This window comes from Phoenix dactylifera, chromosome 3, assembly GCF_051530095.1.
Source record: "Phoenix dactylifera cultivar Ajwa chromosome 3, Ajwa_hap1_PhDact_Kaust_v1.1, whole genome shotgun sequence".
Classification (NCBI taxonomy): Eukaryota; Viridiplantae; Streptophyta; class Magnoliopsida; order Arecales; family Arecaceae; genus Phoenix; species Phoenix dactylifera.
The window spans coordinates 7,333,774-7,361,076 of record NC_143192.1 but is presented as its reverse complement, the minus strand read 5'-3'; the positions used below and the strand labels follow the sequence as shown (position 1 = coordinate 7,361,076).

The 27,303-nt window shown below is 37.1% G+C and overlaps 2 protein-coding genes across 8 annotated transcripts in view; both read left to right on the top strand.

The window, feature by feature from the left end:
- The first annotated feature begins 6,688 nt into the window (after window positions 1-6,688).
- Window positions 6,689-18,420, top strand: LOC103704939 (monosaccharide-sensing protein 2). 2 transcript variants are annotated; one of them, XM_039116511.2, is made up of 7 exons: window positions 6,844-7,235; window positions 7,315-7,596; window positions 7,830-7,951; window positions 8,466-9,032; window positions 13,386-14,350; window positions 17,330-17,517; window positions 17,664-18,420. In XM_039116511.2, the coding sequence occupies exons 3-7, from the start codon at window positions 7,873-7,875 to the stop codon at window positions 18,097-18,099; spliced, it is 2,235 nt and encodes a 744-aa protein (XP_038972439.2). In that variant the 5' UTR covers window positions 6,844-7,235; window positions 7,315-7,596; window positions 7,830-7,872; the 3' UTR covers window positions 18,100-18,420. The 2 variants fall into 2 exon arrangements, with proteins under 2 accessions (XP_008786687.2, XP_038972439.2); XM_008788465.5 differs by lacking the exon at window positions 7,315-7,596 and having other exon boundaries at window positions 6,689-7,235.
- A 5,481-nt stretch (window positions 18,421-23,901) lies between these two features.
- Window positions 23,902-27,303, top strand: part of LOC103704936 (MLO-like protein 9) — a 42,049-nt gene continuing 38,647 nt past the window's right edge. For 2 of the 6 annotated variants that reach the window (XM_088717630.1, XM_026803799.3), the window contains exon 1: window positions 23,902-24,167. The gene's annotated coding sequence lies outside the window, so the exon portion shown is untranslated. Of the gene's footprint in view, window positions 24,168-24,501; window positions 24,619-27,303 lie in introns of those variants that run through there. The other 4 variants (XM_088717627.1, XM_017842234.4, XM_088717624.1 and 1 more) reach the window with 4 other exon arrangements.

Here is a 27,303-nt window from a genome sequence, read left to right as displayed (position 1 = left end):
AAGGAGGAACGGCGTGGTGTAATCCAAGGCCCTTTTTAATTGTAGGTTAAGTTTGAATAAACCCAGATATCCATGTTTATCTTGCCAAATGGAATACCTTTTTGGAGAATACTGCTATTCTAGTCAAAGGCGTTTATCCTCTGTCAAAGGGCCTAGAACTATTATTGTGGGAGGGGTGAAATATTTTTAAGCCCTGATCTGAGGATAAAAATATCCCATGCAAATTCCCCTTCTGTCCTTCATTTTTATTTTACCTTCACCTTTTTACTCCATTTGGACTATAAGGACTTATTCTGCAATAATAGTTGTCACACCCTCGACCTGATAGACCGAGCCGAGTATGTCACGGATAACCAATTGTATATTCATAAAGTTTAACCTTACAGGACATACATCTTCATGCCATTCTAAACTCAGACAATGGTAGAAACAAATAACCTAATACATTTATTCAAAAGAAATAGTCCATGATCACTAATAATAAGATTATGTCCAAATCAAATTTATTCAAGAAAAAGCTAACAAAAAATCTTCTAAATTCTAAGCTTCTCACTACTTGGTCTATGTCGTATCTATAAAAAAAATAGAAGAGAGATAATGAGCTTTATAGGCCAGTAAGTTACTAAAATCTCTTGTAGGATCAGGCATAAAATAAAATTTTAAAAATATAAACAATTTAACAAAATTAAATACATTTACCAACGCAAATTTTCTATTCAAAATATGCCACACATAATGGTAAATCATAAACTCTCCCTTACCCTTTGATGATAGAATAAAAATTTTCAAATATAACAATTTAACAATATTAAGATGCATTCACTAACACAATTTTCTTATTCAACATATTCCATGCATAACCGTAAACCATAAACTCTTCCTTAGTCTTTGATGACTACAACCACGATCAGCCCCGTAACAAGGCTCGAAAGAGACTAGCCTCTAAATATGTGATTTATCAGCATGAATTAGTGATTAGTCCCAACTGGCTAGGCCTAAAACAGAACTAGCTCTAAATCCTACATCCACGGTTCACCTCATGGCAGGGCAAAAAGATTAGTCTTAAAAAATAAACACACAAACCATCAACGTGTGTCAGCAATCATCCTCGACTGATTGGGCCCCAAAGAAACTAGTTTCTGACGTGTATCCAACGATCAATCTTATCAGCTAGACTCGAATCATTGTCAAACTAGAGAGTTTTCATAATATCCATAACAACGGTTTCTTGTATATACATAAGCATACTTATTTTTATAAGCAATATCAAATGGAATTTCACATATTACTTCAAAAAGGAGGAAAATCATTTCCTTTCAAAAATTCATGTAGAATTAAAATAGGAGTGAAGCATTAAAACCAAGATGTCATCTTATTTCAAACTCTGCGGATGTGAAAGTAACTCAATGTTTTCATAATCATGCCAGAATAACAATTTATGCTTGATCCATAATTCTTGAATTGCTCATTTTATGTAAGCATGCATAATATTAATAATCATGCATATTTTTCCAAAATCTCTAATTTCTAAATATTTAAATATTTTTCTTCTCAATCACGGGTTCAAAGCTAAGCAATATGAATTCCAATTTTAAAATACATGGAGTGCACTATAGATCACTAGAGGTTAAGAAAACTTACCATCCTAAGTAGACCAAATCCAAAATTTCTTCTTGTAAGACTAATCACAGCCTTCGACATGTTGCTTGATCCCTACAAGTGACATTCCTATAGAGTTGAAGGCTCTAATCAAAATGATTAACATTGTTAGCCTTCAATTGAGAAAGAAAAAGAGAATGAAATGAAGAGAGAGAAGATCTAGCAGCCCGACTCAAACATAAAAATTCAAATTATAGAATTTTTCACCAATATGCATACTCTATGGCCTTAAATATAAAGTTAAATCCACCAATACAAATTCACCTATTGCAGTATCCGAAAATGCCAATACCAAATATAATCCTTATACAGATTTAACATTAAAGAACATTCCTTTCTAATACTATGAAATATCTTTCTCAGCTTACTCTAATACTATGAAAGATCTACATACAAATTTCGCTCTAATAATTAGCAGCAAAGCTAAAAGTATTATCACATTTACACCCATGTCAAGATTGAACTTTCGAGTTATTTAAACAACATATGAATAAATAAACACGGTACGGTATAGCCTACTAATATAGTATGACATGGTTAACTGTCCTACACTTATCTTAGATTAACCCCACTCATTGAAATTAGAGACATAAATCATCCAACCCCTTGTACTTATCGTATATCAAACCCAGTGCATACATTTTACACAATGCGTAGCGATCTTACACCTAAGCTCTGAATTTAATTATGCTACTTTTGTCATGTCCCTAGGGATATACTCTTAAGCTCTGATATATTTCAGTCCCTAGTGATATCCTTAATGATCTTACACCTATGCTCTGATTCTACTTATATCATGCCCCAAACTCGATACCTAGGTCTGACCACGTGACATGGTTGCACACTCCTTAGGGTAGGGCCCTAGAGAATATGCCAGGGCTGAAAAATTTATTCCAACCTCAATATCCGAAAACAAAAATAATCTCATTTAATAACAAATAATAAACTTGTATAAAATTAAATTCATTCATCTAACCAGTAATAATGATCCCATATATAATCATCCCTTTCATCTGTGATCTCAATCATAGCCAAATATTACACAACCTGCAACTCTAAAAAAAAGAGAAAGGGGTCATGAGCTTTATGGCCTAGTAAGAATCTCTGCAAATTCACACCAATAAAATAATCTAGTTTGAAAATAGGAATCGACAACAAAATAAAAATATAAATTATGAAATTGCTTTTTAAATATCCAATATAACTCAATTAAACCAACAAATTTCCACATATATAAACATCAAATATCCGACTTATCAAAAGAAATATATCATAAATAATAACAAATAAAATTTTTTATTCAGCATTGGTTTCATATGTCTTATCATCCGTTTCTCATTATTTCAATTCCAAGTTTCATAGAAATTATCTTTCCAAATTTGGACTAACCAAAATCATGATTCAGTCTAAGATTGCTAAACAAAATTTCACGCGTAAGCTGGTAGAGTTTATCCTATACATAAGCTCGTGGAGACTGTCTCACGTGTAAGCCCGTAGAGGCTCTCCCATGCATAAGATTAGGAGGTTATTTCATGATGAGGTTAGTCCAAACCACATCTTATCCTTCTAATTTATATATTATCCTTGTCAAACCAAATTTTAATTACATGGTGCATTTCTCATAATTTCAAGATAATTATGATCATAGTTCATAATATCATATCTCCAATAGTTGGCCTACATGTATAATATTCATATAAGTATGTTCATTCTAAAAATCATATAAAACATACTCTCTCATGCAAAACCAAATCCATAAACACAAACCTTATGATGCAAAAACAGTGATACAAATCAATAAATATGTATATGTAATGGTAACCAGGTGCAGGGATTCTTACCTCCATCGCAATCCAACACAACTATAATGCTACCAAACTACACCTAACATATCAAGTCAATTTAATATCAATATAAAACTAATTTATCCCTTATTAATCACTAGCAATATTAATGAATCAATTATTTAGCAATTACCTAATTTTAGAGTTATAATATTTGAATTACCTATATTCTCTATCATTCTTTAATTGAAAATAAAAATAAATAAAGGGCCAGGGCCTTGCCTCGATTTAGAAACTAGAATATAAAATCTCGTTGGGGTTTTTTCTGTTCGGATGACTGCAACCCCTATCCAAAATCAGGGCCAACTATGAACATAGATTCGTATAGAATGAAGTATGAGGCCAGCTAGATGACAACGCCCAATTGTTTAAATCAGTGAACACAATATAACTTAATCTATCTGATCAAGAAATATATATCCAATCAAAAAAGAATAATAGATCAGGAGTTATTAATTATGGATTCAATGATAGCCGATCAAGGTCGGAGTAAAGAAAGAACAAGGTCGACTAGGTAGCAGCGTCCGACGATCCAAGTCAGTTTGCTCTGACCAATCAAACTATTCAACTCATTAATAAAAATCACACCATGGTACAAAAAATAAAATAGAGAATAGTGATAATAAAATCCAACGGTACCTGATCATCCAAATCAATCAAAATAGTGTTTTCCAAATAATTAGATCAATAAAAGGTATTAAATACAACAAGGGTAACATGCTAAGTTGCTGATGGTGGGGGTCCATGGAAGGTTGATAAATACTAGAGTGAAGACTAACAAGACAAGTGGTCATAGCAACACTAGTTTAGGACCTTCTACTAGGGTCAATCTAGGTCCACAAAGAGAACATCTGGGACCCTCCCGCTGGGTCTATTAACTCATGCAGAAAGAGAGAAAGAGAGGAAGAGAAAACAAAAAGAGAGAGAAAAGAGAAAGTGAGAGAGAGAAAGAAGAGAGGGCTCTCTTCTTCTTTCCTAAATAAGGGAGAGCCCACTCTCCCTTTCTTCTCAGATTAGGGGTGACGACCGCCGAGGGTACCCAACCCCAACGATGACGGCCACGGGCAGCCTTCGGTCCGATACCACCGACAATAGTGGTTGGCCGACACAAAAAAGAAGAGAGGAAAATCTAGAAAAGGTAAAGAGGATGATCAATGGTAACTCTGCCTAGATCCTGACTAGTCCACTAACCAACTATCACACAATCATTAAGGTCTTGAAAGGCAGTAAAGTCCGGCCTAAACTAGTGGCTGACGATAGTGAATGTGGAAGAAGGACGCCAAAATAGGGGACCCCTATTTTGGATGGATCTTGGCATTTTGCCGGCACAAATCAAGGTGGCAACGACTAGGAGACCAGAAAAGAGAGAGAGAGAGGCAAATGATGTTTACCTCGGTCCGACAAGGTGGTCTGATGGCTTTTACGAAGGAGATCCAAAAAAGAGATTCGAAAAAGGAAATTCAAGATCGGCAGCTATTCCTTGAGTTATCAGGGATGGTATTCAATGGCAGAGGTGGAGAATCTTAATAGATGAAATCCTAGAGTTTATCCAATGTTTGGATCACCTTAGGACTTTTGGAGTCCAGTGAGATCGGGGAAGAATCTCACGTGAAATAGAGCACGTTCAAGCTTTGGGCCTAGGCCTCTTCGAGCCAGCCCACAAGCTCGAGGAGCTGGGCTACTACAAGTGGTTTGTTCCATCTAAAAGGAAAGATATTGGTTTGTTAAGCAGCATAGGGTTTGGCCATTCTCACTAAGCAAGAGTAGTAGGAGTACAACCGGCGTAAATTACCAAAATGCCAAAAGTTGGAACCAAACATGGATTGTTGCCGGGAGTGGGTAGATACTTACAGTTTGTCTTTAATACAAATAAGTGGAATTATATTTTGGAAAGGATCTTTGACATATCAATCAATTTAGTTTGATCTTAATAATCTTTGCTTTTATCTTTAATTTATCTGATACTTAGATTATTTGTAAGATTCTACTGTAGGAGTAGTTGTAACTTAGTTCTCTCCTATTATAGCCCTAGTTATACCCTATCCAAATATACCTTTTGAATAGCAATATGATGAAAGCAAAAAAATCTGTAAAGGCCAAAGCACCTAGACTAATGCTACTTTCATTGTTCTCTCTTTAATTATTCTTTTTGTAGCTGCCCAAACATTGGTGGCATGCCTGCACATCTACCAATATTGCTATTGACTTATCAAACAAACTTTCAGGCATGCCCGCCCTAGGCAGCGAGAAAATCATTGGAAACAAGAATTTCTATTTGTTATAAATGATGTATACACATTTTTAGTTTTGGAAAGCAATATTTCTCTTGTTTCTCACTCATTTTCTTGGAAAGAGTTGGCTAATGTGAAACTATGATTAGAATTAAAAGTACTTACACTAGGGTGGAGGCAAAGACACAAACTTATATATAATTATTTAGACATTATATTTTACTAATAGAATTGATATCTATGATAATATGTGTGTATACTTTTAACTCAATAAAGATAGACATGCAAAAAGAAATAATTCATAAAGGTATACATACAAATAGTAAATTCATAAAAGGTATTCTATAAGTTTAAATATTTTATGAGGGTATACATTCATTTAGTAAATTTGTAAGAATATACCTGCGTTTTCCGATATATATATATATATATATATATATATATATATATATATATATATATATATATATATGTATGTATGTATGTATGTATGTATGTATGTATGTATGTATGTATGTATGTATATGTATATGTATGTATGTATGTATGTATGTATATGCAAAGAGAATAAGGATGTGTACATAAATAGTAAATTTGTAAGAAGGTATATATATTTTGAAATATTTTTAAGAATATATATATATATATATATATATATATGCAAAGAGAATAAAGATATGCACATAAATAGCAAATTTGTAAGAATGTATGTATATTTTGAAATATTTTTAAGAATATATATAAAAAAATCTTTCTCATCATTTATTTGTAAAAAACTTCTCTTCAAAATAGAACATGATAAAAAAAATCAGCGCTGGCTAATTGCTTGCACAGAAAGAAAAAGAAAAGAAAATTGGACGGAGATCTCAATTAAGGAAGTCTTGAATCATGAGATCCTCATCAGACGTCTTGGGGTGTTTAGCACATCTGACGTCCCTGTCACTTTGTAATGCCAGTTTTGCCGCCAGAAAATTCCCAATTCTCATGCATTCTCTCCCGCATTAATTTATTGCCATATTCTCCGCAAGCATCCAAATCTTCCTAAGCGCGTTTCAAAAAATCCCATTTTTTTTGGGGCATATAAATGAGGGAGCGGCGTAGAGATCACCGAGGCAAGTTCTCTTCCGCTGCCTGAAGTTTCCAAGTGGGGAGGCCGAGAGCATTCGATTTTGGTGGGTTTCCATCGTTCTGGAGTCGTTGACAGATTGGTACCAGCTATGATTCAGAGTACCTGGTGGCGTTTTTATTTCCTTTAAGGCTCTTTCCAAAATGTTCCAGGCCGGAAGAGTCCATATCGGAACGCGAGAGATACACGCTGGGTGGTTGCCATGATTTCTCCCTCTTGCGAACTTGGACATCTTTGGTAGGATATAGAGTTTTAGGACTTCGGCGGTGTTGGAGCTGAAATCTCTGGTTTCTTACGTTCTAGAGGTCGTTTGGTTGATTCCGGCGGAAAAAAGCTGAGATCTTGGTCCGAAGCGGTGCGGAAAGCCCTAGAAAGGTGAGATCTTTTTCGGCTTTTCTGACGGTTTGAAGAGGCTGTAGTACTGAACTCGGAGAGTTTTGGTGTGTTCTTTTAGGGGTTTCTCAGCCGTCCATTCTTCAGGAGAGAGAAGAAGAATACTTGGCGAGTATAGGAGCGCTTGCTGTTGTTGTCCCCATTTCTTTTATTTTTCTATTTGGATACAGGAGTAGTTCCATTTTCCTCACTCGCAGACCCTACCAAGGAGAGAGCTTGTATTGGTTTTCGTGGGGTTCCGGACAGCCATTGCTCATGGCGGTGGTGTCTCGGTGTGGCAGTCATGTTTGCCCTAACTGAGTCGTCGGTTCCTTGATTGGCCGATCTTGCTTTTCATCAGAAGGTGATGAGAATTCTCTCAACTTCTATGAATTCATTTGGTGCTCCATCCTTGGGGCTGGTTCTAGTCTCTTGAGTTCAATACCGGTTATTGATTTAGGTCCATAGAGCTTAGGATTTAAGTTTCGATTAAAATCTAACTATCTTTTGATGAATCTCTGGCTTCTTTAGGTCCATTGATCAGAGTTTTTCTTTTCCCTTTTGATATAAATATCTGTTCTTGAATTTCTCTTGCAGGTTCTTCTATTATTGTGCAAGTTCTTTGTTAGTTGCAGGAAGGATGCAAGGAGCTGTTCTGGTTGCTATAGCTGCCGCAATTGGTAGCTTGTTGCAGGGATGGGACAGTGCTACTATGGCCGGTAAATTCTTCTTGTGCCTGTAATGGATCCAAAAATATATGGAGCAATTATTGGACCATTATTTTATATTTCCCCTTGAGCTTTACCTGCTAAGTGGCTGAAAAACCATAATTGTTGGCACGATCCATTGGTGTGTTGACATTAAGTTGATAGCTGATATTGGATTATTGCTAATCTGTTCTGTAGTTTCTGGTGCTTTATTTTTAGAGTTGTTCTGAAAGGCAACCCCATCTTATTGGTATAAATCTTGGTGATCTCTTCTTTTTCCCCCCTTTTTTTTGTTATTACAGTTGTCCCATCCTTAAAATTCCAGGGAGAATTTTCATAATTAACACTTTTGCAACTTCTGCTTGGTCGAACATGATAGCCCTGTGAACTTTCTGATTAGTGCTACAGAAATTTGATTATTCTTATAATTCTTTGTTTACTTTTACTTACCGAAGAATGTTAATCATATATAGAAGAAGAAGAAGTCAAATACTCTAAAAATTCTTATGGTTTCATTTTTTTTAAGGTGCTGTTCTTTATATAAATAGAGAGTTCAAATTGGAGGCAGATCCCACTATAGAGGGGCTAATTGTAGCCATGTCACTTATTGGGGCCACAATTATCACCTCATTTTCTGGAGCTTTATCAGACTGGGTAGGCAGGCGCCCGGTACTAATTGTCGCAGCAGTCCTCACCTTCCTGAGTGGTCTGGTGATGCTATGGTCTCCCAATGTCTATATCCTACTTTTGGCAAGGTTAATATATGGATTCGGAGTTGGGATAGCAGTCACACTTGTTCCTGTATACATTTCTGAGACAGCCCCATCAGAGATAAGGGGATTGCTAAATACCCTACCGCAGTTCTGTGGATCTGGAGGCATGTTTCTGTCATACTGTGTGGTTTTTGGAATGTCATTAATGTCAAACCCAGACTGGAGATTGATGCTTGGTGTTCTCTCCATCCCCTCCCTTATTTATTTTGCATTGACTGTATTTTATTTGCCCGAATCTCCAAGATGGCTTGTAAGCAAAGGGCGAATGGTAGAGGCAAAAAAGGTTTTGCAGAGATTACGTGGAAGAGAAGATGTATCAGGTTTGTTGTACTATTAATACCTTTCATTCTTTTAATTAATGGATCATTTTATGATTAGTATTTTCTTTTTTTATTTTTGTTGCTGTCTCTAAGGGGTACTCATTTGTTGCTGCCAGTTACTGCCAAGCTTCACTCTGTTTTTAAGTTATGTAAATTTATTTTTGTCTATTCTTCATACAAACCTGCATGGCTATGTGTAATACATATAAAAAAGTTTATCCTGGTTTATATCAGTGAATCATTAGTAACAGGGCATTTTGCTTCATTTGTATTCTATAGATAATTGTGTTTGTTGTCATTGTCAATACTGACGGACACCTTCTGCTTATCTCTCTCAACCACATGTCCTAAAGTTAAAAGAAAAATGATATGAGTCACAAAATAAATTTTGAAAATTGTCTCTATTGATTAAGAGAAATAATTCTTTCTTATTCTGAAAATGCTTAATGAGAGTGCTTAATCTTAGGGAAGAAAATATGTCATCAAATTATTAAGGAACATCTTTGCAAACAGAATTTATGATTGACTTCATATTCATGTTACTAATGCTAAATTCTTCCATGTATTGGGCTTGCCTTGGCAATTTTTGTAAGTTAAGTCATATAAAATTTATTATTATTTGTTGCAAATTTGTCTTCTATTCTACAAGCATGTTTTAAGTTAGAATTTAAGTATCTAACAAATATGTTATGTCATGTTTCCAATGATGCACCAGTAAAGTTGCTTCATTGTGACCTGGATGTCACAGGTTTGAACATGAAAACAGCCTCTCTGCATGCAGAGGTAAAGCTGCATACATCTAGCCCTCTCTAGACCTTGCAATGGTGGAAGACTCATTCACTGGGCCACCCTTTAATGTTTCCAATGTCAAGAATTACTAAATCTAATGCTTATCTCATTCTCTTTCCATATGTGTTTCTTTTTTCAACATTCAGGATTATTTTCAACATTAAAAAATATCATATTTGTTTGGGATGTTTCATTTGGCCTGTGGCATCCATTTGAAGACTGTTTTGTTTCATTTTTGATTCACTGTTTCATTTTGCAGTAATTAGATAGACAAGCTGAGGAACACTATGCAAATTTATGGCAGTTAATGCAAGGGCAAATATGTTGGTCCATTTTGTATTTTATATTATTATTTGATTTTAGTAGGAGTCAACTGTCTGGTGCGCTACTTTTTTGTGTCTATAGAATTCATTCAGACAGTTTTGGTAGGATCAAGGACATTTTCAGTATTTAAGGTCCACTTTTAATCTGTCCTAGGCTTTCTATAGCAGGAACCTTAGATTCATGTGTTAGATAAACTCTATAAAGTTTACATTTGGCATAGTACATACAACAGCATATCTAGATTTTGTAACTCTGTAGCATGTCATACATATGGAATTTTCATCTCCTAAATGGTCCTCTATGGGGTTTATATGGTCTCTATCAAGGATTTAAGTGCCATTGTCGGGATTGATGCAGGGTGTATCTTCCATTGGTTGGCATGGCGTTTGCCACATGCCGTTGGGGATTGACAAACGGTGTGTCCTGCATTGCAGTGGGTGAGAGCACAGCTGGCACATTTGCATGCAATGCATGGCATGTGCATGGGGTTTTGTATTTTTTTTTCTAATTTTCTAAAATCATTTCAAGCTTTAAAATAACATTTTAGAGCCTACACTGTATCTAGTAATATAAATAAATTGTGGGTTTTTATGCATGGTGAATTTGTGTATTGTATTTTAAACTAATATGATATCTGAACAGTTCACTAACATTAAATTAGTGGCAGATTTTGATAATAATAAATGGAGCCTATTGATATACCTCTATTGTACTCCTTGTTATTGTTTGGCATGTGGAGCCAATTTTCAAAATTGATGGGTGCCAAACAATACCTATGAAATGAGCAAGACATGCTTCAATACCTATTGGTTGGCCATTAGAATTCACCACAATGATAACTTGCTCTCCCTCTGACATATCCAATGTGTCTGACATGCATGTGGGACTTTTCGAGTCCTTCTACATTCTTGGGAACCATCTTATTAAAATATTTGATATTATGAAGATGGGCCTGGTGGGTTCATAAATGTTCTTGGGGTCGGATTCATGTTATGTGAGCTTGAACTATGTTCGCTCCATGTACTACACCAGATCATGGTAATAGTGAGCTTGAACTCTGTGCACAATAGGCATTGCTGAAACACCAGTTGCAGTTGTCTTGTGCGGATCAGTGTGGCCGCATTCTAGGTGGGCCTATGCATATGCACCACCTGTATCATGTCCCTGATCACATTTCATGGAGTCAAAGGAATGATTCCCTGATTGGCCATAATCATATGAACCGTATGTGTGTGCAAGGCCCTGCATGCTACTCCAATTACTGGAGAAATTGGGGACATCCCTTGTATTCTGATGATAAGTTTGACATGTTCCATGTTGGTATGAAATTAAAGATGTGGACAAGCCTCCATTCCATTGTGAATATTGATCAATCATCAGCCCCTCCATCCCCATTGACCCAACTCATTCCATGATAACATCGATGCTCTCGAGATGTCAGTCTACTCCCTGGAGGATCTAGAAGATATGTAGAATTTACTTGCCCTTATAGCAGTCAGTAGCCACTCTTTCTGCTTGTCATTGCCCCTTTTGGAGGAGGATCTCAGTGGAATTTGTTCCTCCTCCAAACCCCTGAAGCTTGAGCATTAATCATGTAATGTTTAGCAAAAATTTCATGGAAAAAATGATGATGTTGGTATTTAGTTTCAATTGACAAATTTGTGCACATTTGGACTGCAAGTTTCGAACAAAGAAGCTTTCATGCAGGCACCACCTTTGTTATGGTCAATTCTACTCCTTGATCAAATGGCAAATTCATCTCCCGTCCAGCTCTCCAGCTCTCCAATCCTCTGCAGCCATTGCATGCTTCAAATGCAAAGCAGAGAGAGAGAGAGAGAGAGAGAGGTCTGGGGTGTTTACTGAGCCAGTGAACTGTATCGACCCATGCTGATTTGGCAACAGGTCTATACAGCCCAGCATCATGTAACATTGATCAGCTCATTCTGTACATGGGACTATTTATAGTATTTTTTTAATGATTTTTTTCTATTTGAATCCATGATTCTTCTTTAATGGTAAGTCCATCATAAGACCTATAAAAGCAAAACTAATATGCTTTCAATGATTAATTTAAATTATTGTAAAAGTGGTTGCTTTATTTTTGTGAAATTCTCTTTACCTAATGATGTAATCTAAATAATCTGTTTGTTGCAATCTGTTATTTTTGCACTTCTGCTTGCATTCAAAACTTCCTCAAGATAAGCTGGGAGTTCAAGTTTTTGTCTAGGAAGAGATGCAATGCTATTGTTATAATACGTTTTTACTTTTTGATCTCATTCTGCAATTTATTTGGAAATTCAGGTTATTGTAATGGCTTGGAAAATATGTCTGGTTCTAAAAATTTTAGAAAATTATTTTGTTTTGCTACATGCGTCTTACTAAAATAATTCTATCATTGAGTCAGAGATTGGGGCAGTTTTTTAATATTGCATGTTATTCTTGTATTGATTATTTAATCATTGATTTTGTTGAACTTCCGGATAAGATATTCCTAATTAGCTTGATACAGTAAAGTGGGCACATAGTATGTCTAGTGGAGCATCAGCTGAAACCATAACAATTATTGAATTTTTCTTTCTTGATTTTCTCATAAAACTTTTTCATCCAAAATTTGTTAAATCGTTCCATCTATACATTTTTGTGCACATTAATTTGACATAATTTGGTGGCTATTCTCATACTTATGTACAAGTGCCTATGCATGTGCATTTCTTGGGGCAGGCACACTTTTACCTGAAAGATGGCACATCTATGCAGGCCAGATATCTTGGCCCATAATTGCTCTGTGGGGTTATTGTGATATTGTTATGACTTATGTGATCAGTATTATACTATTATCTTAAACTCTAAAAACTGTTTCCATTTTGCGCTTTTCTGCAATTTGATGCCATTATTATACTTGCTAAGTTATTTTTCATAGTAGCAACAATAACAATGACAACTGCTGCTGCTGATTTTTCCATGTCTAGTTTCAAATGTCTTCTATAGATGGAGAATTTTTATTATTCAAACCTATTTATGGTTCCCTTTTAAGTCTATAGTGAAACAGCTGTTCTAGAAAACCATTGCTCTTGAACTTTAAAACGACATATACATTCGTCTAATTCCACCAACGTGACACTGACTTATTCTTTTCTGCACTGATTTAATGATATTGTTTCCATTGTTCTTCCAATTAAAGGGCATGAATAGGCGACAAATTTGAGAATAATGTGCTGAATTTTTCTTTTGAATATACAGGAGAAATGGCTCTTCTTGTGGAAGGCTTGGGGATAGGGGATGAAACATCTATTGAAGAGTACATAATTGGCCCTGCTAATGAGCTTGTGAATGACCATGGAGAAACTGCTGATAAGGAACAGATTACACTGTATGGGCCTGAAGAGGGTCTCTCCTGGGTTGCCCGGCCTGTGAAGGGACAAAGTGCCCTTGGAAGTGCCCTTGCACTTGTTTCTCGCCATGGTAGCATGGAGTCTCAGAGTAATAGTCTTAAGGACCCTCTGGTCACTCTTTTTGGGAGTGTCCATGAGAAGCCACCAGAAATGGGAAGCATGAGAAGCATACTCTTTCCAAATTTTGGCAGCATGTTTAGTGTGGCGGAGCAGCACCCCAAAACTGAGCAGTGGGATGAGGAGAGTCTTCAAAGGGTGGGTGAAGGTTATGCATCTGATGCTGGAGGAGCTGATACAGATGACAATTTACAGAGTCCACTGCTCTCTCGCCAAACAACAAGCATGGAAGTGAAGGATATTACCCCACCGAATGCTGTCCATGGGACTGTTCTAAGTATGGGGAGAAATAGCAGTCTCATGCAAGGGAATGCTGGGGAGTCAGTCAGTAGTATGGGTATTGGTGGAGGATGGCAAGTGGCTTGGAAATGGTCTGAGAGAGAAGGTGCAGATGGGAAGGAGGGAGGATTCAAAAGAATCTATCTACACCAAGAAGGTGTCCCTGGTTCAATGAGGGGATCTCTTTTTTCGCTTCCAGGAGCTGAAGTCCCAGGAGATGGTGAATTCGTCCATGCTGCTGCTTTGGTAGGCCAGCCTGCTCTTTATTCGAAGGAGCTAATGGAGCAGCATCTAGTTGGGCCAGCGATGGTTCATCCATCAGAGACAGCTGCTAAGGGGCCAAGGTGGGCAGATCTTCTTGAACCTGGAGTCAGACATGCTTTGTTGGTGGGAGTTTCCATTCAAATCCTTCAGCAGGTAACTTCTACTGTGGGTAAACAAATATCATAAATACAGTTTCTAAACCTTCCCAGATTTAGAGTAACTACCTGATCTTCTTGTTTTTGTACTTTCTTGGTGCTGAGCCAACTGGCTATCAAACTTATGTACTTTCAAATGTTTAGAGATTTAGTTCCTTTTAAGCATTTTATATACTCTTGCTGATTTCTATGTTCTGTTGAAGGGACATTGTTCATCTCATGGTCGGCCGTACCGGTCCGTACTGGTATGTACTAGTCCGGCCTAGGACTGGTACCGGATCAACTGATCCGGTATCGGTAGCTTATCATTGGAGAACCGATATGGAACCGGTACGGGACCGATACGGACTGGTATGGGACCGGTACGGGACCGATACGTATCGGTCCAGGCCGCCACCGGTATGCCGACTGGTATCGGTACGGTGGACCTTGGTTCATCCATTCTCTATTGACCTAGAATATGAACCCAGTTAATTATGTTATAATGTTTTTTCCCTTTTTTGTTGACTTTGATTGTTTGTTTAATATTTATAACTTCTTCAAGCAACAGTTCTCAAGTCCGCATATTCTAAGCATTCATTATCTTCTTTTGAATTAATTTTGCATTAATGTCATATTTTATTTTACAATTCCTGTTTTACAGAATTTCATTACAATTTCATATATTGCCACTAATTTTTTTCATTTTCATGACATGGTATAAGGTAACATTGTTGATTTAAGAAAATCAATCTATGTTCTATTGTTGTTAAAGTGAGCATAAGGTATTTCAGAAGGAGAAGATGATGGTTAAAATTTTTTAATGAATGGCTTTCTGCTTCTAATTCTATTTATTTTTCTATTTTTATTGGCATCTAATGTTACCCTTGTTGTTTGCAATTTCATGGGATAAGATTTTGAAAATAAATGATCCATCAGCTTGTCTATTCCTATTGCACATGGGCATCTTTACATCTTTTGGCCACAAGAAGTGCCCATTTTTTGGAACGCAATTCCCTTTGGGTTGGAGATGTCGCTTTGGAGACATCTCTTAGAACTAGGCTATCATTGATATGATTCTTTCGTGCAGATCTTCTTATCCCTGGAAACACAAACTTCTTCTGTCTAGGTTATAGGACTTCTTGAGCATCTTATACCTTCATTTTTGAGGTTGTCTTTGTTTTCATGTCACCTTTGGCACCTCCTTTGGTTCTTTGCCTTCTTTGTGTTTTTCTTATGCGATTGTTCAACTCCACTATTGTATCCCAGGGGATGCCTCTACTTTCCTTTACTCATGATATTCATCAAGAAGCCTACCGCTCATACATCACTTCCATTGCCTACCCCATATTTTCTTCATGATGATCATGCAGCCTTCGTAGGGCTGAAATGAATAGGATACAGATCAGATATTGGTACAACCATATAAAAATCAACTTTTATTTGGCAAATCTAAATATACATATTTATATCAATCAGATACTAAAGTTCTGTCCGTATTTTTTCTCAGCAGATATGGATACAATTTCTTAGTAGACGTGGTATAGGATTGGATAGGACGAACCTGGTCAGTTGAATATTATTCCACAAACAAATGATTATACAAAAATTAGCAAATAAATAAATGTCTGGATCTTAGTCACTGTGAGCTTTGTCAGCTAAGTGTTATTCTATTTCCTTCATGTTACTTTGAAAGATGTTTGGACCCCTGGACTCTTCATGACACTCCATGACACTTTAATCTTTGGAGCATAATATCATCATGGTTGTATATCGGCTCTTAGCACTTGTATCCAGAAACTTTCAAGTTTAGCATCACATTTAGCAAATATTTTGTCAATTCTACAAATAAAAAAAAACTAGGCCAATAAATTATTCATTATATGTATACACTTCTACATACTTGCAAAGACATCTATCTATATAGTGTGGCCGTGGCCGTGGCCATGGCCGTGTCCAATATTTTGATGGTTCACTTGTCCAACTCTTTTGGTAGGTCGTGTCTGTGTCCAATATTTTGAAGCTTCACTTGTCCAACTCTTTTGGACACTTGGAGACTTGACACTCATGTCATGTCTCCAACTAATATTGCTTGACAGATCAAGATTCCAGGTGTCATATCCTATCCATTTGCTCTGAGATTGATTGTCTTGCAATATCTTGCATTCCTCATGAGGCAACTTCTGATTTCTTGCCTCTCTCTCTCCTTTGTGTTGCTTCTGCTGCTCCCTTAGGACTATGAAGTCATGCGTAGGTAATATTTAAGTGGTAGATAATTTTGTTAGCTTTTAATTTTTCCTCCACCTTGGTTTGACTGCACTTTTAAATCCTTCTTATTCGTTTATTGAGCAGCCATCGGATATTTTCATAAAGGTATATGCTATCATGTACTTCCATTATCCCATGGGCATAGTTTGGCTTATAATTACCTGTGGCTTATTGAAGTTGTTATGGTCAGATATTGCGTGAAAACATAAATAGACTTATGTTTTATATGTTTTGCCCAACCCAAACATTGGATTGATGGCATTAATGCAACCTTCCGACACTTGAAATCTGGATGTAATAATTCTCAAGTAACTATACCATATATTCACGTGTTTGTGTTCACCATTGTGGAGGCATGCATGTGAGATGAAAGGAAAAAAACGGAAAAAAGGCTCATGTTCTGCATAATAGAGATTGCTAGAATGTTTTGAAACTTGTTTTCTGGAGCCTACACATTGGGTTTGCTTTAGAGTTTCTTCCTTCATCCTTACTATTTTAAACTTTTAACATCCATAATGATCGAATTTCGCTTGTTTAACTTTTGTATTTGGTTTATAGTCATTATGGAATTTGGTCACGCTGAAAAAAAAATAATAAATCTATCTTATCTACTTATTCAGGTCTGATAAAATGATATAGACTCCAAATTAGTTTAGTTTCAAGGAAAGTGACTATTTTCATAGCTTTTTTCTTTCTATACATCATTCTAATGCTCTCTCTACTAATGCAGTTTGCTGGCATAAATGGCATTCTCTACTACACCCCTCAGATACTGAAGCAAGCTGGTGTTGATGTTCTTCTTGCAAATATTGGCATCGGATCTGATTCAGCATCAATCCTTATCAGTACTCTTACAACCTTGTTGATGCTCCCTTGTATTGGCATTGCTATGAGGCTCATGGATATTTCAGGGAGAAGGTTACTCTCTCTTTTCCCCTTCACTTCATACATATCATTTTTATCTATGTAACATTTAGCATACTTAGCAGAACTTCCTCTGCTTGAATTCACAATACGGGTGTCATGGGAAATAATTGATATGCCTTGTTTTCTCTATCATGCAGGTTTCTTTTGCTGGCTACAATCCCTGTCTTGATAGCATCACTGGTTCTCTCGGTTGTGGTAAACCTTGTGGACATGGGAACAGTGGTCCATGCTGTGCTGTCCACAGGTAGTGTTGTTGCCTACCTCTGCTGCTTTGTCATGGGATTTGGTCCAATCCCCAACATCCTTTGTGCGGAGATCTTTCCAACTCGGGTCCGTGGTGTGTGCATTGCTATCTGTGCCATCACATATTGGTTTGGAAACATCATCATCACCTACACTCTCCCTGTGATGCTAGACGCTATTGGCCTTACTGGTGTTTTTGGAATCTATGCGGCTGTCTGCATCCTATCTCTGGTGTTTGTGTACTTGAAGGTTCCTGAAACAAAGGGAATGCCCCTTGAGGTCATCAGTGAGTTCTTTGCACTTGGCTCAAAACAAGCTGCAAGAAAATGATTGCTTTAAAATTGCAGTGACGGTATCATAGTTTTCAGAGTTCCCAGGTCATGTTCTTGGTTAGCTGTAACCATTTTATCATACTGAAATTATTTATCTTGTGGGTCTTTGGGAAGATTAGGATGGGGATAAAGTAAAAGAAGTTAAAGAATGGAGGGGGGAAGGCCTAAAAAGGGAGTTCAGGCAATTAACAAGGTGATGGGAGTTATTGGTGTTTGGTGTTTCTATTTAGCTTCGAGGCATTTCAAACCAGGGACATGGAATTTGTTTGCTTTTTTTTAGCGGCAATCTATAATTTTATCTCATGAATTTATTCTTTAACCTTTGATGTTCTTGGAATTCTTCTCTACATGATGTTTAGATGCGGTCGGTAAAACTATTACAAGAATATAGATGTCATAGTAAGTTGTGGAATCTGAATGGCCTTCCTAAGTTTCAAGAAGCAGCAGTCTGTTTTCCACCTGTTTGAAGCCATGGGCAGTTACTGGGGACACCCTGAGCTCTAGGTGTTCAGATGCCCAAATATCTTATCCATGGATAAAGACTAGGTTACAGAATTTACAAATGAAAAAATAGCAGGTGCAGAATTTGCAGCTGAACAAGGCCGGCAGGGCGACGGCATTGCCGCCATGCTCACTCTTCCCCCTGAAGTCACACTAGAGGCCTGTTTAATTACAAATGAAATTGATATGTGCAAAAATAAAATAAAAATTAAATGTGATTTTATGTCTATATTTCTCTTTTTTCATAGAAAGGGGAGAAGAAGGGATTGAAGAGAGGAGAAGACTACAGGGAGGTGCTTGGTTTATTGTAGGTGGGTTGAGTGAGAGTGATGTAGTTCTAGGGCTGCACATAAAATTGATATGTACATCATTAAATTGCAAATCTGGTTAGATTTGAACGTTATCCTTTTTCATGAAAAAAAGAAGGGGCTGATGGACAGGAAGAGGAACATAAAGAAGAGAGATAATAATAGAGGGTAAAATGTCTGACAAAAGAGTTACTTTGTTCAATAAAATACATAAATCATACATAATTCATCATTCTTTATGGATCCATCATTCTTTTTGGATCCATGGATAACAGATTAAATAAAAAGAAAAATAAAGATTACAACAAACTTTATTAAAAACTATAAAAAAATAAAAATATAAGAAAATATGCTGATCAAAAATACAAAATAGGAAATCCTAAATACAAAAAAAAAATCAATTAATAAAATAGAAAACTAAAGACACATTTTGTAAGATAATTAGAGATCATAGTAATCAAAGAAAATACCAAAAATTAAAACAAAATAAAAAATACTGACTAAAAATAATAAAATATAAATATAAATTCAAATGATGTTGAATTAGGTATATTGTATTTTATGACTAGCTAAAACTAAAATAGAATTGAATTAGTATTTCTTTTTCATTCTTTCCTTCCATTTTCACCCAGAGGATGAAGGTGATCCCTATTCCTTGTCTTTAAGATTTCACTTTAGATTTGTTTCAGATTTTTTTTCCATTCCTAGAAATCAAACATAGGCATTTGTCTTTATGATTTACAGTTAATTATTATTTGATGGAAAAGTTGGATGAAATCTATGCCAGATGCTCTTAGCAAAATCCTGCACTTAGCCTAGCAAGATGGATTGATCAAAAGTGCTTTTAGTGTTTATTCTTTGGTATTGCCTTTAAGATCAGTATGTAGACGATACCTTGACTATATTGTGCATGCTTGAGGTCAATTCAGTCAAAACATTGAAGATAATCCTATTGAGATTTGAAGTTATGTTCAGGCTGCAAGTGCACTAAGAGAAAATTACCTTGTTGCATCTCATTTTCCTTTCAAATATTTAGGTTTGCTTTTGCATCATTCGAAGCTCACAAAGGAAGATTGGCTATTTCTGATTAAAAAAGTTAAAAAAGAAGCTTGCAGGTTGGAAGTTTAAATTCCTTTCCATAGGAGAGATTAATTTTAGTGAATTCTATGCTGTCTTTACCATTTTAGTGAATTACCTAATTGGGTAAGCAAGAAGATTGACACTATTTGGAGGAGGTTCTTTTCGTAAGTAAGTATTTTGGTCAGAGGAGGCCATTACTTGGTAAATTGGGATTGGTGTGCAGGCCCTTCAAAGAAAAAAAATTGCTCATTTGAGATCTCAAAGCTTTCAATAAAGTCATGTTTTGCAAATGGTGATAGAGGCTTCTGGTTGAAGGCTCTGTATGTTGGAAGTGCTTCTGAATTGAGATACTTTCGAAAAAGAAGAATTAGATGGTCGAAACCTTCTATAAGGAAAACAGCATCACAATTGTGGGAGGATGTTCTATGGATAGAGGAGAAGTTCTTCAGAAATATCAGAGTAAAGATTGGTGATGGAAAGGACATTTTTGATTTTTTTTTTTTGAAGGATACTTGGCTTAGAAAGCATCCTTTGTCTTTGTTGTTCCCTAAGTTGTTTTAGTTGGCAGCAAACCAGAACAGAATATTGAGGGATTATGTTTCATTCGAAGATGGCAAAGCATCCTCCCCTCTCCTAATGAGCCTTCTAGTTTCTTTCTACCATCTTTCTAGGACTCACCAAGGAGACACCATAATGCGTGCAGCTAGCTTGGATTTCGCATGGGCTAGCAAATCGAGAATTGAATAGCCTTGTGTTGATCCAAAAGGTTTGGTTTTGATGATACAAAATATTTGAGTAAAAAAATTGTTAATTATTTTTTTAGAGTATACAAGAATGCTTACAGGAAGCAAAGATAATTTCAATTCAAAATGCTTTAGTTGGAAAGAATATAAATCAATTTTATAAAGTTCAGTGTAAGAGGAGTCCGCCCTTGGATACAAAGAGTCGACTCCTGAATATCCACAAGCGAAGATAGAAGACTTCATTTTTGAAGGAATTAAGAAGTCGACGCTAGAAGCACACAAGTCGACCTCGACAAAATGGTCCAGCATGTTTTCACGAGTTGACCACTGGACTGGTCGAATCGACCTCAGAATAGTCTTAGGCAAAAGACAAAGAGGATAAAAATAGTTTTTTATAAGTCGACCTAAGAAAATTACGAGTCGATCCCTACCGAGCATGAGTCAACTCTAGAACAAGTCGAGTCGACCCCATAATGGCTGAAGATAAAAGATAGACAACAGTGAAAACCAACATATTTATGAGTCGACCTCTAACACGCACGAGTCGACCCTAAAATAGCTATAGGCGAAGGACAGAATACAGCAAAAATAAGCGCTTTTTTGATTCGCCCTCCGAGGACCATGAGTGACCTCTGAAGAAGTCGAGTCGAGGGATAATTTCTTCTGTAGCAAAAGGAATTACTTTTCAAATGAAGCCGGTGCCTGACATGGTGCCTTATGAATGGCCAACCCTCTTAATCACGCTAACCTCCCTTGAGCCACACCAATCCTCTTGTGCCGCATCAGATCATGAACTAGTTTAACAATTGCATTGAGCTATGTCAGTACTCTTTCTTTCATTAATCACTAGTTTAACAATTGCACTGGGCTATGTCAGTACTCTTTCTTTTATTAATCACCAATGGGAACGATCCTTATCTTTTAGTTTCTAAAGTATAATGAACTATGAAGTCAGCTTGTTCTATCTATTATTTTCAATATCTGCAGGTCAACCTTTTCTTGTGTGATAATATTGAGTAATATTCTCATCTTACAATCTCTCTCTTTGTTCAAATAAGACAAGCTCGTTTTGTTTGACCCTGCCGAGATCAAAGTTGTGGATCTCAAACGATCCACATTTATAATAAAGTTTGTGAGTCCCATTTGTATTAATTAAATCATATCGGCTTATGAAATTAGTCTTAGACTTTGCTTCCTTTGAGAAACCATCTATTGAGCTGGGTTTTTTTATTATTATTTTTTCCTAAACCTCTTGACAAACTTTAACTTCTCCAACACTTTACGTCCATCAACCTCTCATCTTTCCTTATTTTACACCTGAAAAAAACTTCCAAAACTGATCATAATAGTGATGCTAAGGGGTGTCCTTTTATGCGCATGGAATGTTACTTCTACTAGCAAGAAAGGGGTGGATATAACTCAAGAGAATTAGTGAAATACACAAGAGATGGTTTAATGTAAAATTGCTACAAAAAGATTTATTGTGTCATCTACAGCTGCATGATTGCCATTACTTTTGAAATTGGTATGATAAATGCAAGAAAGGGGTGGATGTTTATTGAGTCATAAGTAGACACCAGCAAAAATTAAATTTTTTGCATGACTGAGTACTGCACAAGAGCTTTTTTCCTTCAATTTATTATATCCCATGACCTACTGACAACCTAGTAAACTGGTGGTTAGCACCCAATTTTGAAAAGAGATTATTCTAGGTGTAAGTCTTCAAGGGAGTGACATCAATGCTGCTCAAGCATGGTTTAATAAGATTCAATGAGTAAAATAATATAGGAATAAACTAGTAAAACTTGACAGCCTACTTGGTCTTCGATGATCTATCCAGATTTATCGTTATCTAAACTTAACCGAGGTGAACCTTAGCAAACCAAATTAATTAGCATATCGACTTGGTTTGAAAATTATTTGAAATTGCATTTTGGTTCATGAAATTCTCTTAGATTGTCAATCGTGCAACAACTCTTGAAGAAATGTCAACATGATAAATCCTTGAATGCTATTGACAATGTGTTCATTTTGGACAGAGTATTGATTGTCTCAGCCTACATAAACCAACATATTTAAATATATTGGCCAATACCAAAACTAGTATGTCACGAGACAAAATTTTATTTTATTTATTATTTATCTTAGTTTTTTTATGAAAATTGGCTCAAATATATCGAGCACAAAAACATCTAGCAAAGTTAAAAATAGCCAGCTTCAGGTCGGGCCTTGAACTAAGCCTGCGATTGTGAACCATCAGTTTCGGCTCGGTTCAAAAAATAGGGCATGAATAAATTTTGGACTAGGTTTTAGCTGATGCTTGGCTTGATTCGGGCCTATCCTGAAACCCGATCCTGAAAATGGATCTAGTTCAAACCTAAAAATATGCCCATCTCACCCCACCTATTCTCCTCTCTCTCTCTCTCTCTCTCTCTCTCTCTCTCTCTCTCTCCCCCACTTTTTGTATTCTCTCTCTCTTACCCACTCATTGAATCTAAGCACTAATAACTAAGCAGTTAGGCCAATTAAATGGTCAGGTTTCTTTAGAGAAAAGACATGTGTTCCCTTTTGTAGTATGAAAGTCCAGAAGTTTATAACTTGAGGAAGGTTGTATAGTTAATTGTACCAAAAAGGAAAAAAAAAAGTTATATGCTTACTTATATATCACCATGACTTAGTTTACGTTGAGAAAATTAAAGTCCTTCCCTTGGATTAATCTTCATTTACCATCTAATCAGGCTTCAATGCACCATAGATTGGCAAGATGAACCAAATCAAGTAACTTAATCAACATTCAACAAATTAACACATGAACATATCTATTTGTCTTTAGGTTTTTGGAAATTATTCTACTCGTGGTACTTCATGTTCCACAAGATAAGGCCCACTAAATATGATGAGGTTATTTGATGGACCAGGTGGATAACAAGATGAATTCTTATCTTTATTTTGATCATAAATTATTTGCTATTATATTGATCTATTGGATTTGGTCTACGTAAAATGTTTTCTAAATATGGCATCTCTCGCGGTTGAGGAAACCAAAAGAAGATATTGATGTGATAGTTATGAGCCCAAGGAAACAGCCAATGTGGTCCACCAAGATTGCTGAAAGCCAACATAGAACTCAATGCTTCTTTATATCTACCAAACGTTACTTGAAAAGTCATAGCCTGGAGCGATGTTATCACAGCGAAGAAGTGAAGCTCGAAGTCGTTATAAGTTGTTGTGTCGCTGTCAAGAAAGCCTGGGCGGCTCTCGTGGGTTTTTCTTCTCGCGGGGTTCGGGCGTTTTCTTCTCCAGCCGAAACGCCAAGCGTTGCTTTTTCTTGCCGGTGTTCTCTGGTCTCCGGCGGCCCTCCCTCTCCGATAGTCTTCTTCTCGACGGCCGACGACGACGGAGGTGGCGGACGCGGGTGGAGGCGAGGCGGGCCGGTAATATTCTTTATCGCTCTCTCTTCTTTCTTTTTCCCCTGTCTTCCTCTCCCTCCTACCCGGCCTCCTCTCTGGCTGTAGCTTGCCCGGCCGGCGGCCCCCCTTCTCTCTCTCCTCCCTGTTTCTTTGTTTCTGCGCCCTGCCAGTGGCTGGCGGCTCCTCTCTTCCGTCTCTCTGCCTCCCCTGTGGCTGCTGTGCTGCTTGTAAGAGTGCCCGGCGGCCAGCAATTTTCTGGCCGGCAAGATGCCCCTTTCAAAATCTTGTATGGATTCGGTCCTTTTTTTTTTCTTCTCGTGGGGTTCGGGCGTTTTCTTCTCCGGCCGAAACGCTAAGCGTTTCTTTTTCTTCCCTGTGTTCTCTGGTCTCCGAAGGCCCTCCCTCTCCGATAGTCTTCTTCTCGACGGCCGACGACGACGGAGGTGGTGGACGCGGGCGGAGGCTAGGCCGGCCGGTAATATTCTTTATCGCTTTCTCTTCTTTCTTTTTCCCCTGTCTTCCTCTCCCTCCTACCCGGCCTCCTCTCTGGCTGTGGCTTGCCCGGCGCCCCCGCCCCCCCCCCCCCCCCCCCCCCCCCCCAACCCTCTCTCTCCTCCCTGCTTCTCTGTTGCTGAGCCCTGCCAGTGGCTGGCGGCTCCTCGTCCCCTCCTCTCTCTGCCTCCCCTGTGGCTGCTGTGCTGCTTGTCACAGTGCCCGGCGGCCCGCAATTTTCTGTCCGGCAAGATGCCTCTTTCAAAATCTTGTATGGATTCGGTCCATTTTCTGGTGAAACTTGCTTCTATCTGTCCGCTAATGGATCTAAGGATTACTTGTTGAAGAATCCAGCGGGCAAGTTAAAATTAGGGTATAAATTGTGAATGTATTTTGGTTTTATTAGATCCAGATGTCGGTTTTTTACCAGTTGCATCCTGTTGGTGTGAAGTCCTTAATGACGTATGCGACTAGAACACAAAGCTTGCCAACCAGTCTTGATTTAATTTTCAGTGAAAAATTTTATCTCATGTTGCCTCTGTCTGCAAAATTCTTTCTGGATGATACTGTAATTCAAACTCATGCATGCCTAACCACCCAGTGGCAAGTGATCTTCTGTACCTCGTGGTCGTACTTGAACCTTTAACATTGTTTCATTATAATGGGTTGTCTGGTTCAATTTACTGTTGCTATTTCCTTGCAGTTCGGAAGATTGTTAGGATGTCTGTAACTTATTGTACATTGTCGTGCTACAAATCACTTTATAATTTATTTTGGATATTATTATTTATGAAATAATATTTTGCCTTTCTAGCAGTAGCTTTGCATTCATAGTTTTTTTTCTAGGTTTTCTGAGAAAGTGCTTTTGTCCAAAATGACTCACAATCCTTTTCTTTCTTCAAATAAGATAAGCTCATTTTGTTTGACCCTTCTGAGATCCAAGTTGTGGATCTCTGAATGAATCACATTTATAATAAAGTTTGTGAGTCTCATTTGTATTAATACAACTCATATCGGCTCATGAAATTAGCCTTATACCTCGCCTCCTTTGAACAACCATCTGTGAGCCGGGATTTCTTTCCTTCTTTTTTTTCCCAAACCTCTTGACAAACTTCAACTTCTCCAACACTCCAACCTCCATCAACGTTATCGTTCCTGATTTTACACCTGCAAAAAAACTTTTGAAACTGATTATAATAATGACGCTAAGGGATGTCCATTTATGGACATGGATAGTTCTACCAGCAAGAAAGGGATGGATATAACTCATGAGAATTAGTGCTGTACACAAGAGATGGTTTGATATAAAATTGCTACAAAAAGATTTATTGTGCCATATGCAGCCACATGATTGGTGTTACTTTTTGAAACTGGTATTGTGAATGCAAGAAGTGGGTGGATGTTTATTGAGTCATAAGTTGACATATCAACAAAACCTAGGTTTTTTGTATGATTGAGTACTACACTAGGGCATTTTCCTTCAATTTATTAAATCCCATAACTTGCTGACAACCTAGTAAACTGGTGGTTCGCACCCAATTTTGAAAAGAGATTATTCTATGTGCAAGTCTTTAAGGGAGTGACATCAATGCCGTTCAAGCATGGTTTAATATGATAATATAGGAATGAATAGAAAAATTCCATGCACTCTCCAAAACTATCCCCAACTAAACCTAACTGAGGTGAACCCTATCAGACCAAATTAATTAGCATGTTGATTTGGTTCTAGAATTATCCAGAATTGCATTTCAGATCATGAAACTCTCTTAGGATTGTCAATTTTATATATATAATTAGATGTTATAATTTTTACTAGCCAATGGCAACAACTTTTGAAGAAATGACAACATAATAAATACTTGAGTACTATCAACAATGTTCTCATCTTAGACAAGCTATTGATTTTTATTGATGTTACACACCTTTTGGTTTGATGTATTCTAAAATTCTGTCCCTCATTGTTTCGGCCAACATAAACCAATATATGTAAATATATTGGCCACTACCAAAACCAATTTATCATTTGAGAAATTTCTATTTTCTTTATCATCTATCGCTTTTTTTTTGGTATAGCAAATGAAAATATAGCTCACTATATATACTGTAAAGTATAAATACATCCAACAAACTCAAAAAATAGTCTATCTCTAAGTTGTGAAGGACTGTTAACAGTAGATCGATAAAAAACCAGGATTTTTTTTTTCAAACCTCTCCGATCTCCCATTCTAGCAAGAGATAATTGCTTTCGATTCATCTAGTTACTAGTCACTCACCAACATGGTTTGCCGAACGGCCCGGTTCGGGCAATCTCGAGCCAATCCGATGCAAAACTGGATTGGTTTGCTTATTATTTTCAGTTCTGGCCCCGAACCGTCCGGAATCGGTACCGAACCGGCCGAAATCGGTTCCGAACTGACTGAAACTGGCTGGAACTAGTGCGAATTAGTCTGAAACCGGCCAGTTCAAACTCGGTGTGAATCGATCGGTTTGCACCTAGTCAATCCGGTTCCGAATCGGGTCGCACTGAGTCAACTCGGTTTCGAACTAGGCCGCATCGAGTCAACCCGGTTCCGAACCGGGCTGCATTGAATCAATCCGATTCCGAACCGGGCCCTCAATAGTGACTTGTCTGATGTTTTAATTATAGTTGGAAAAGCCCGAGAAGGCC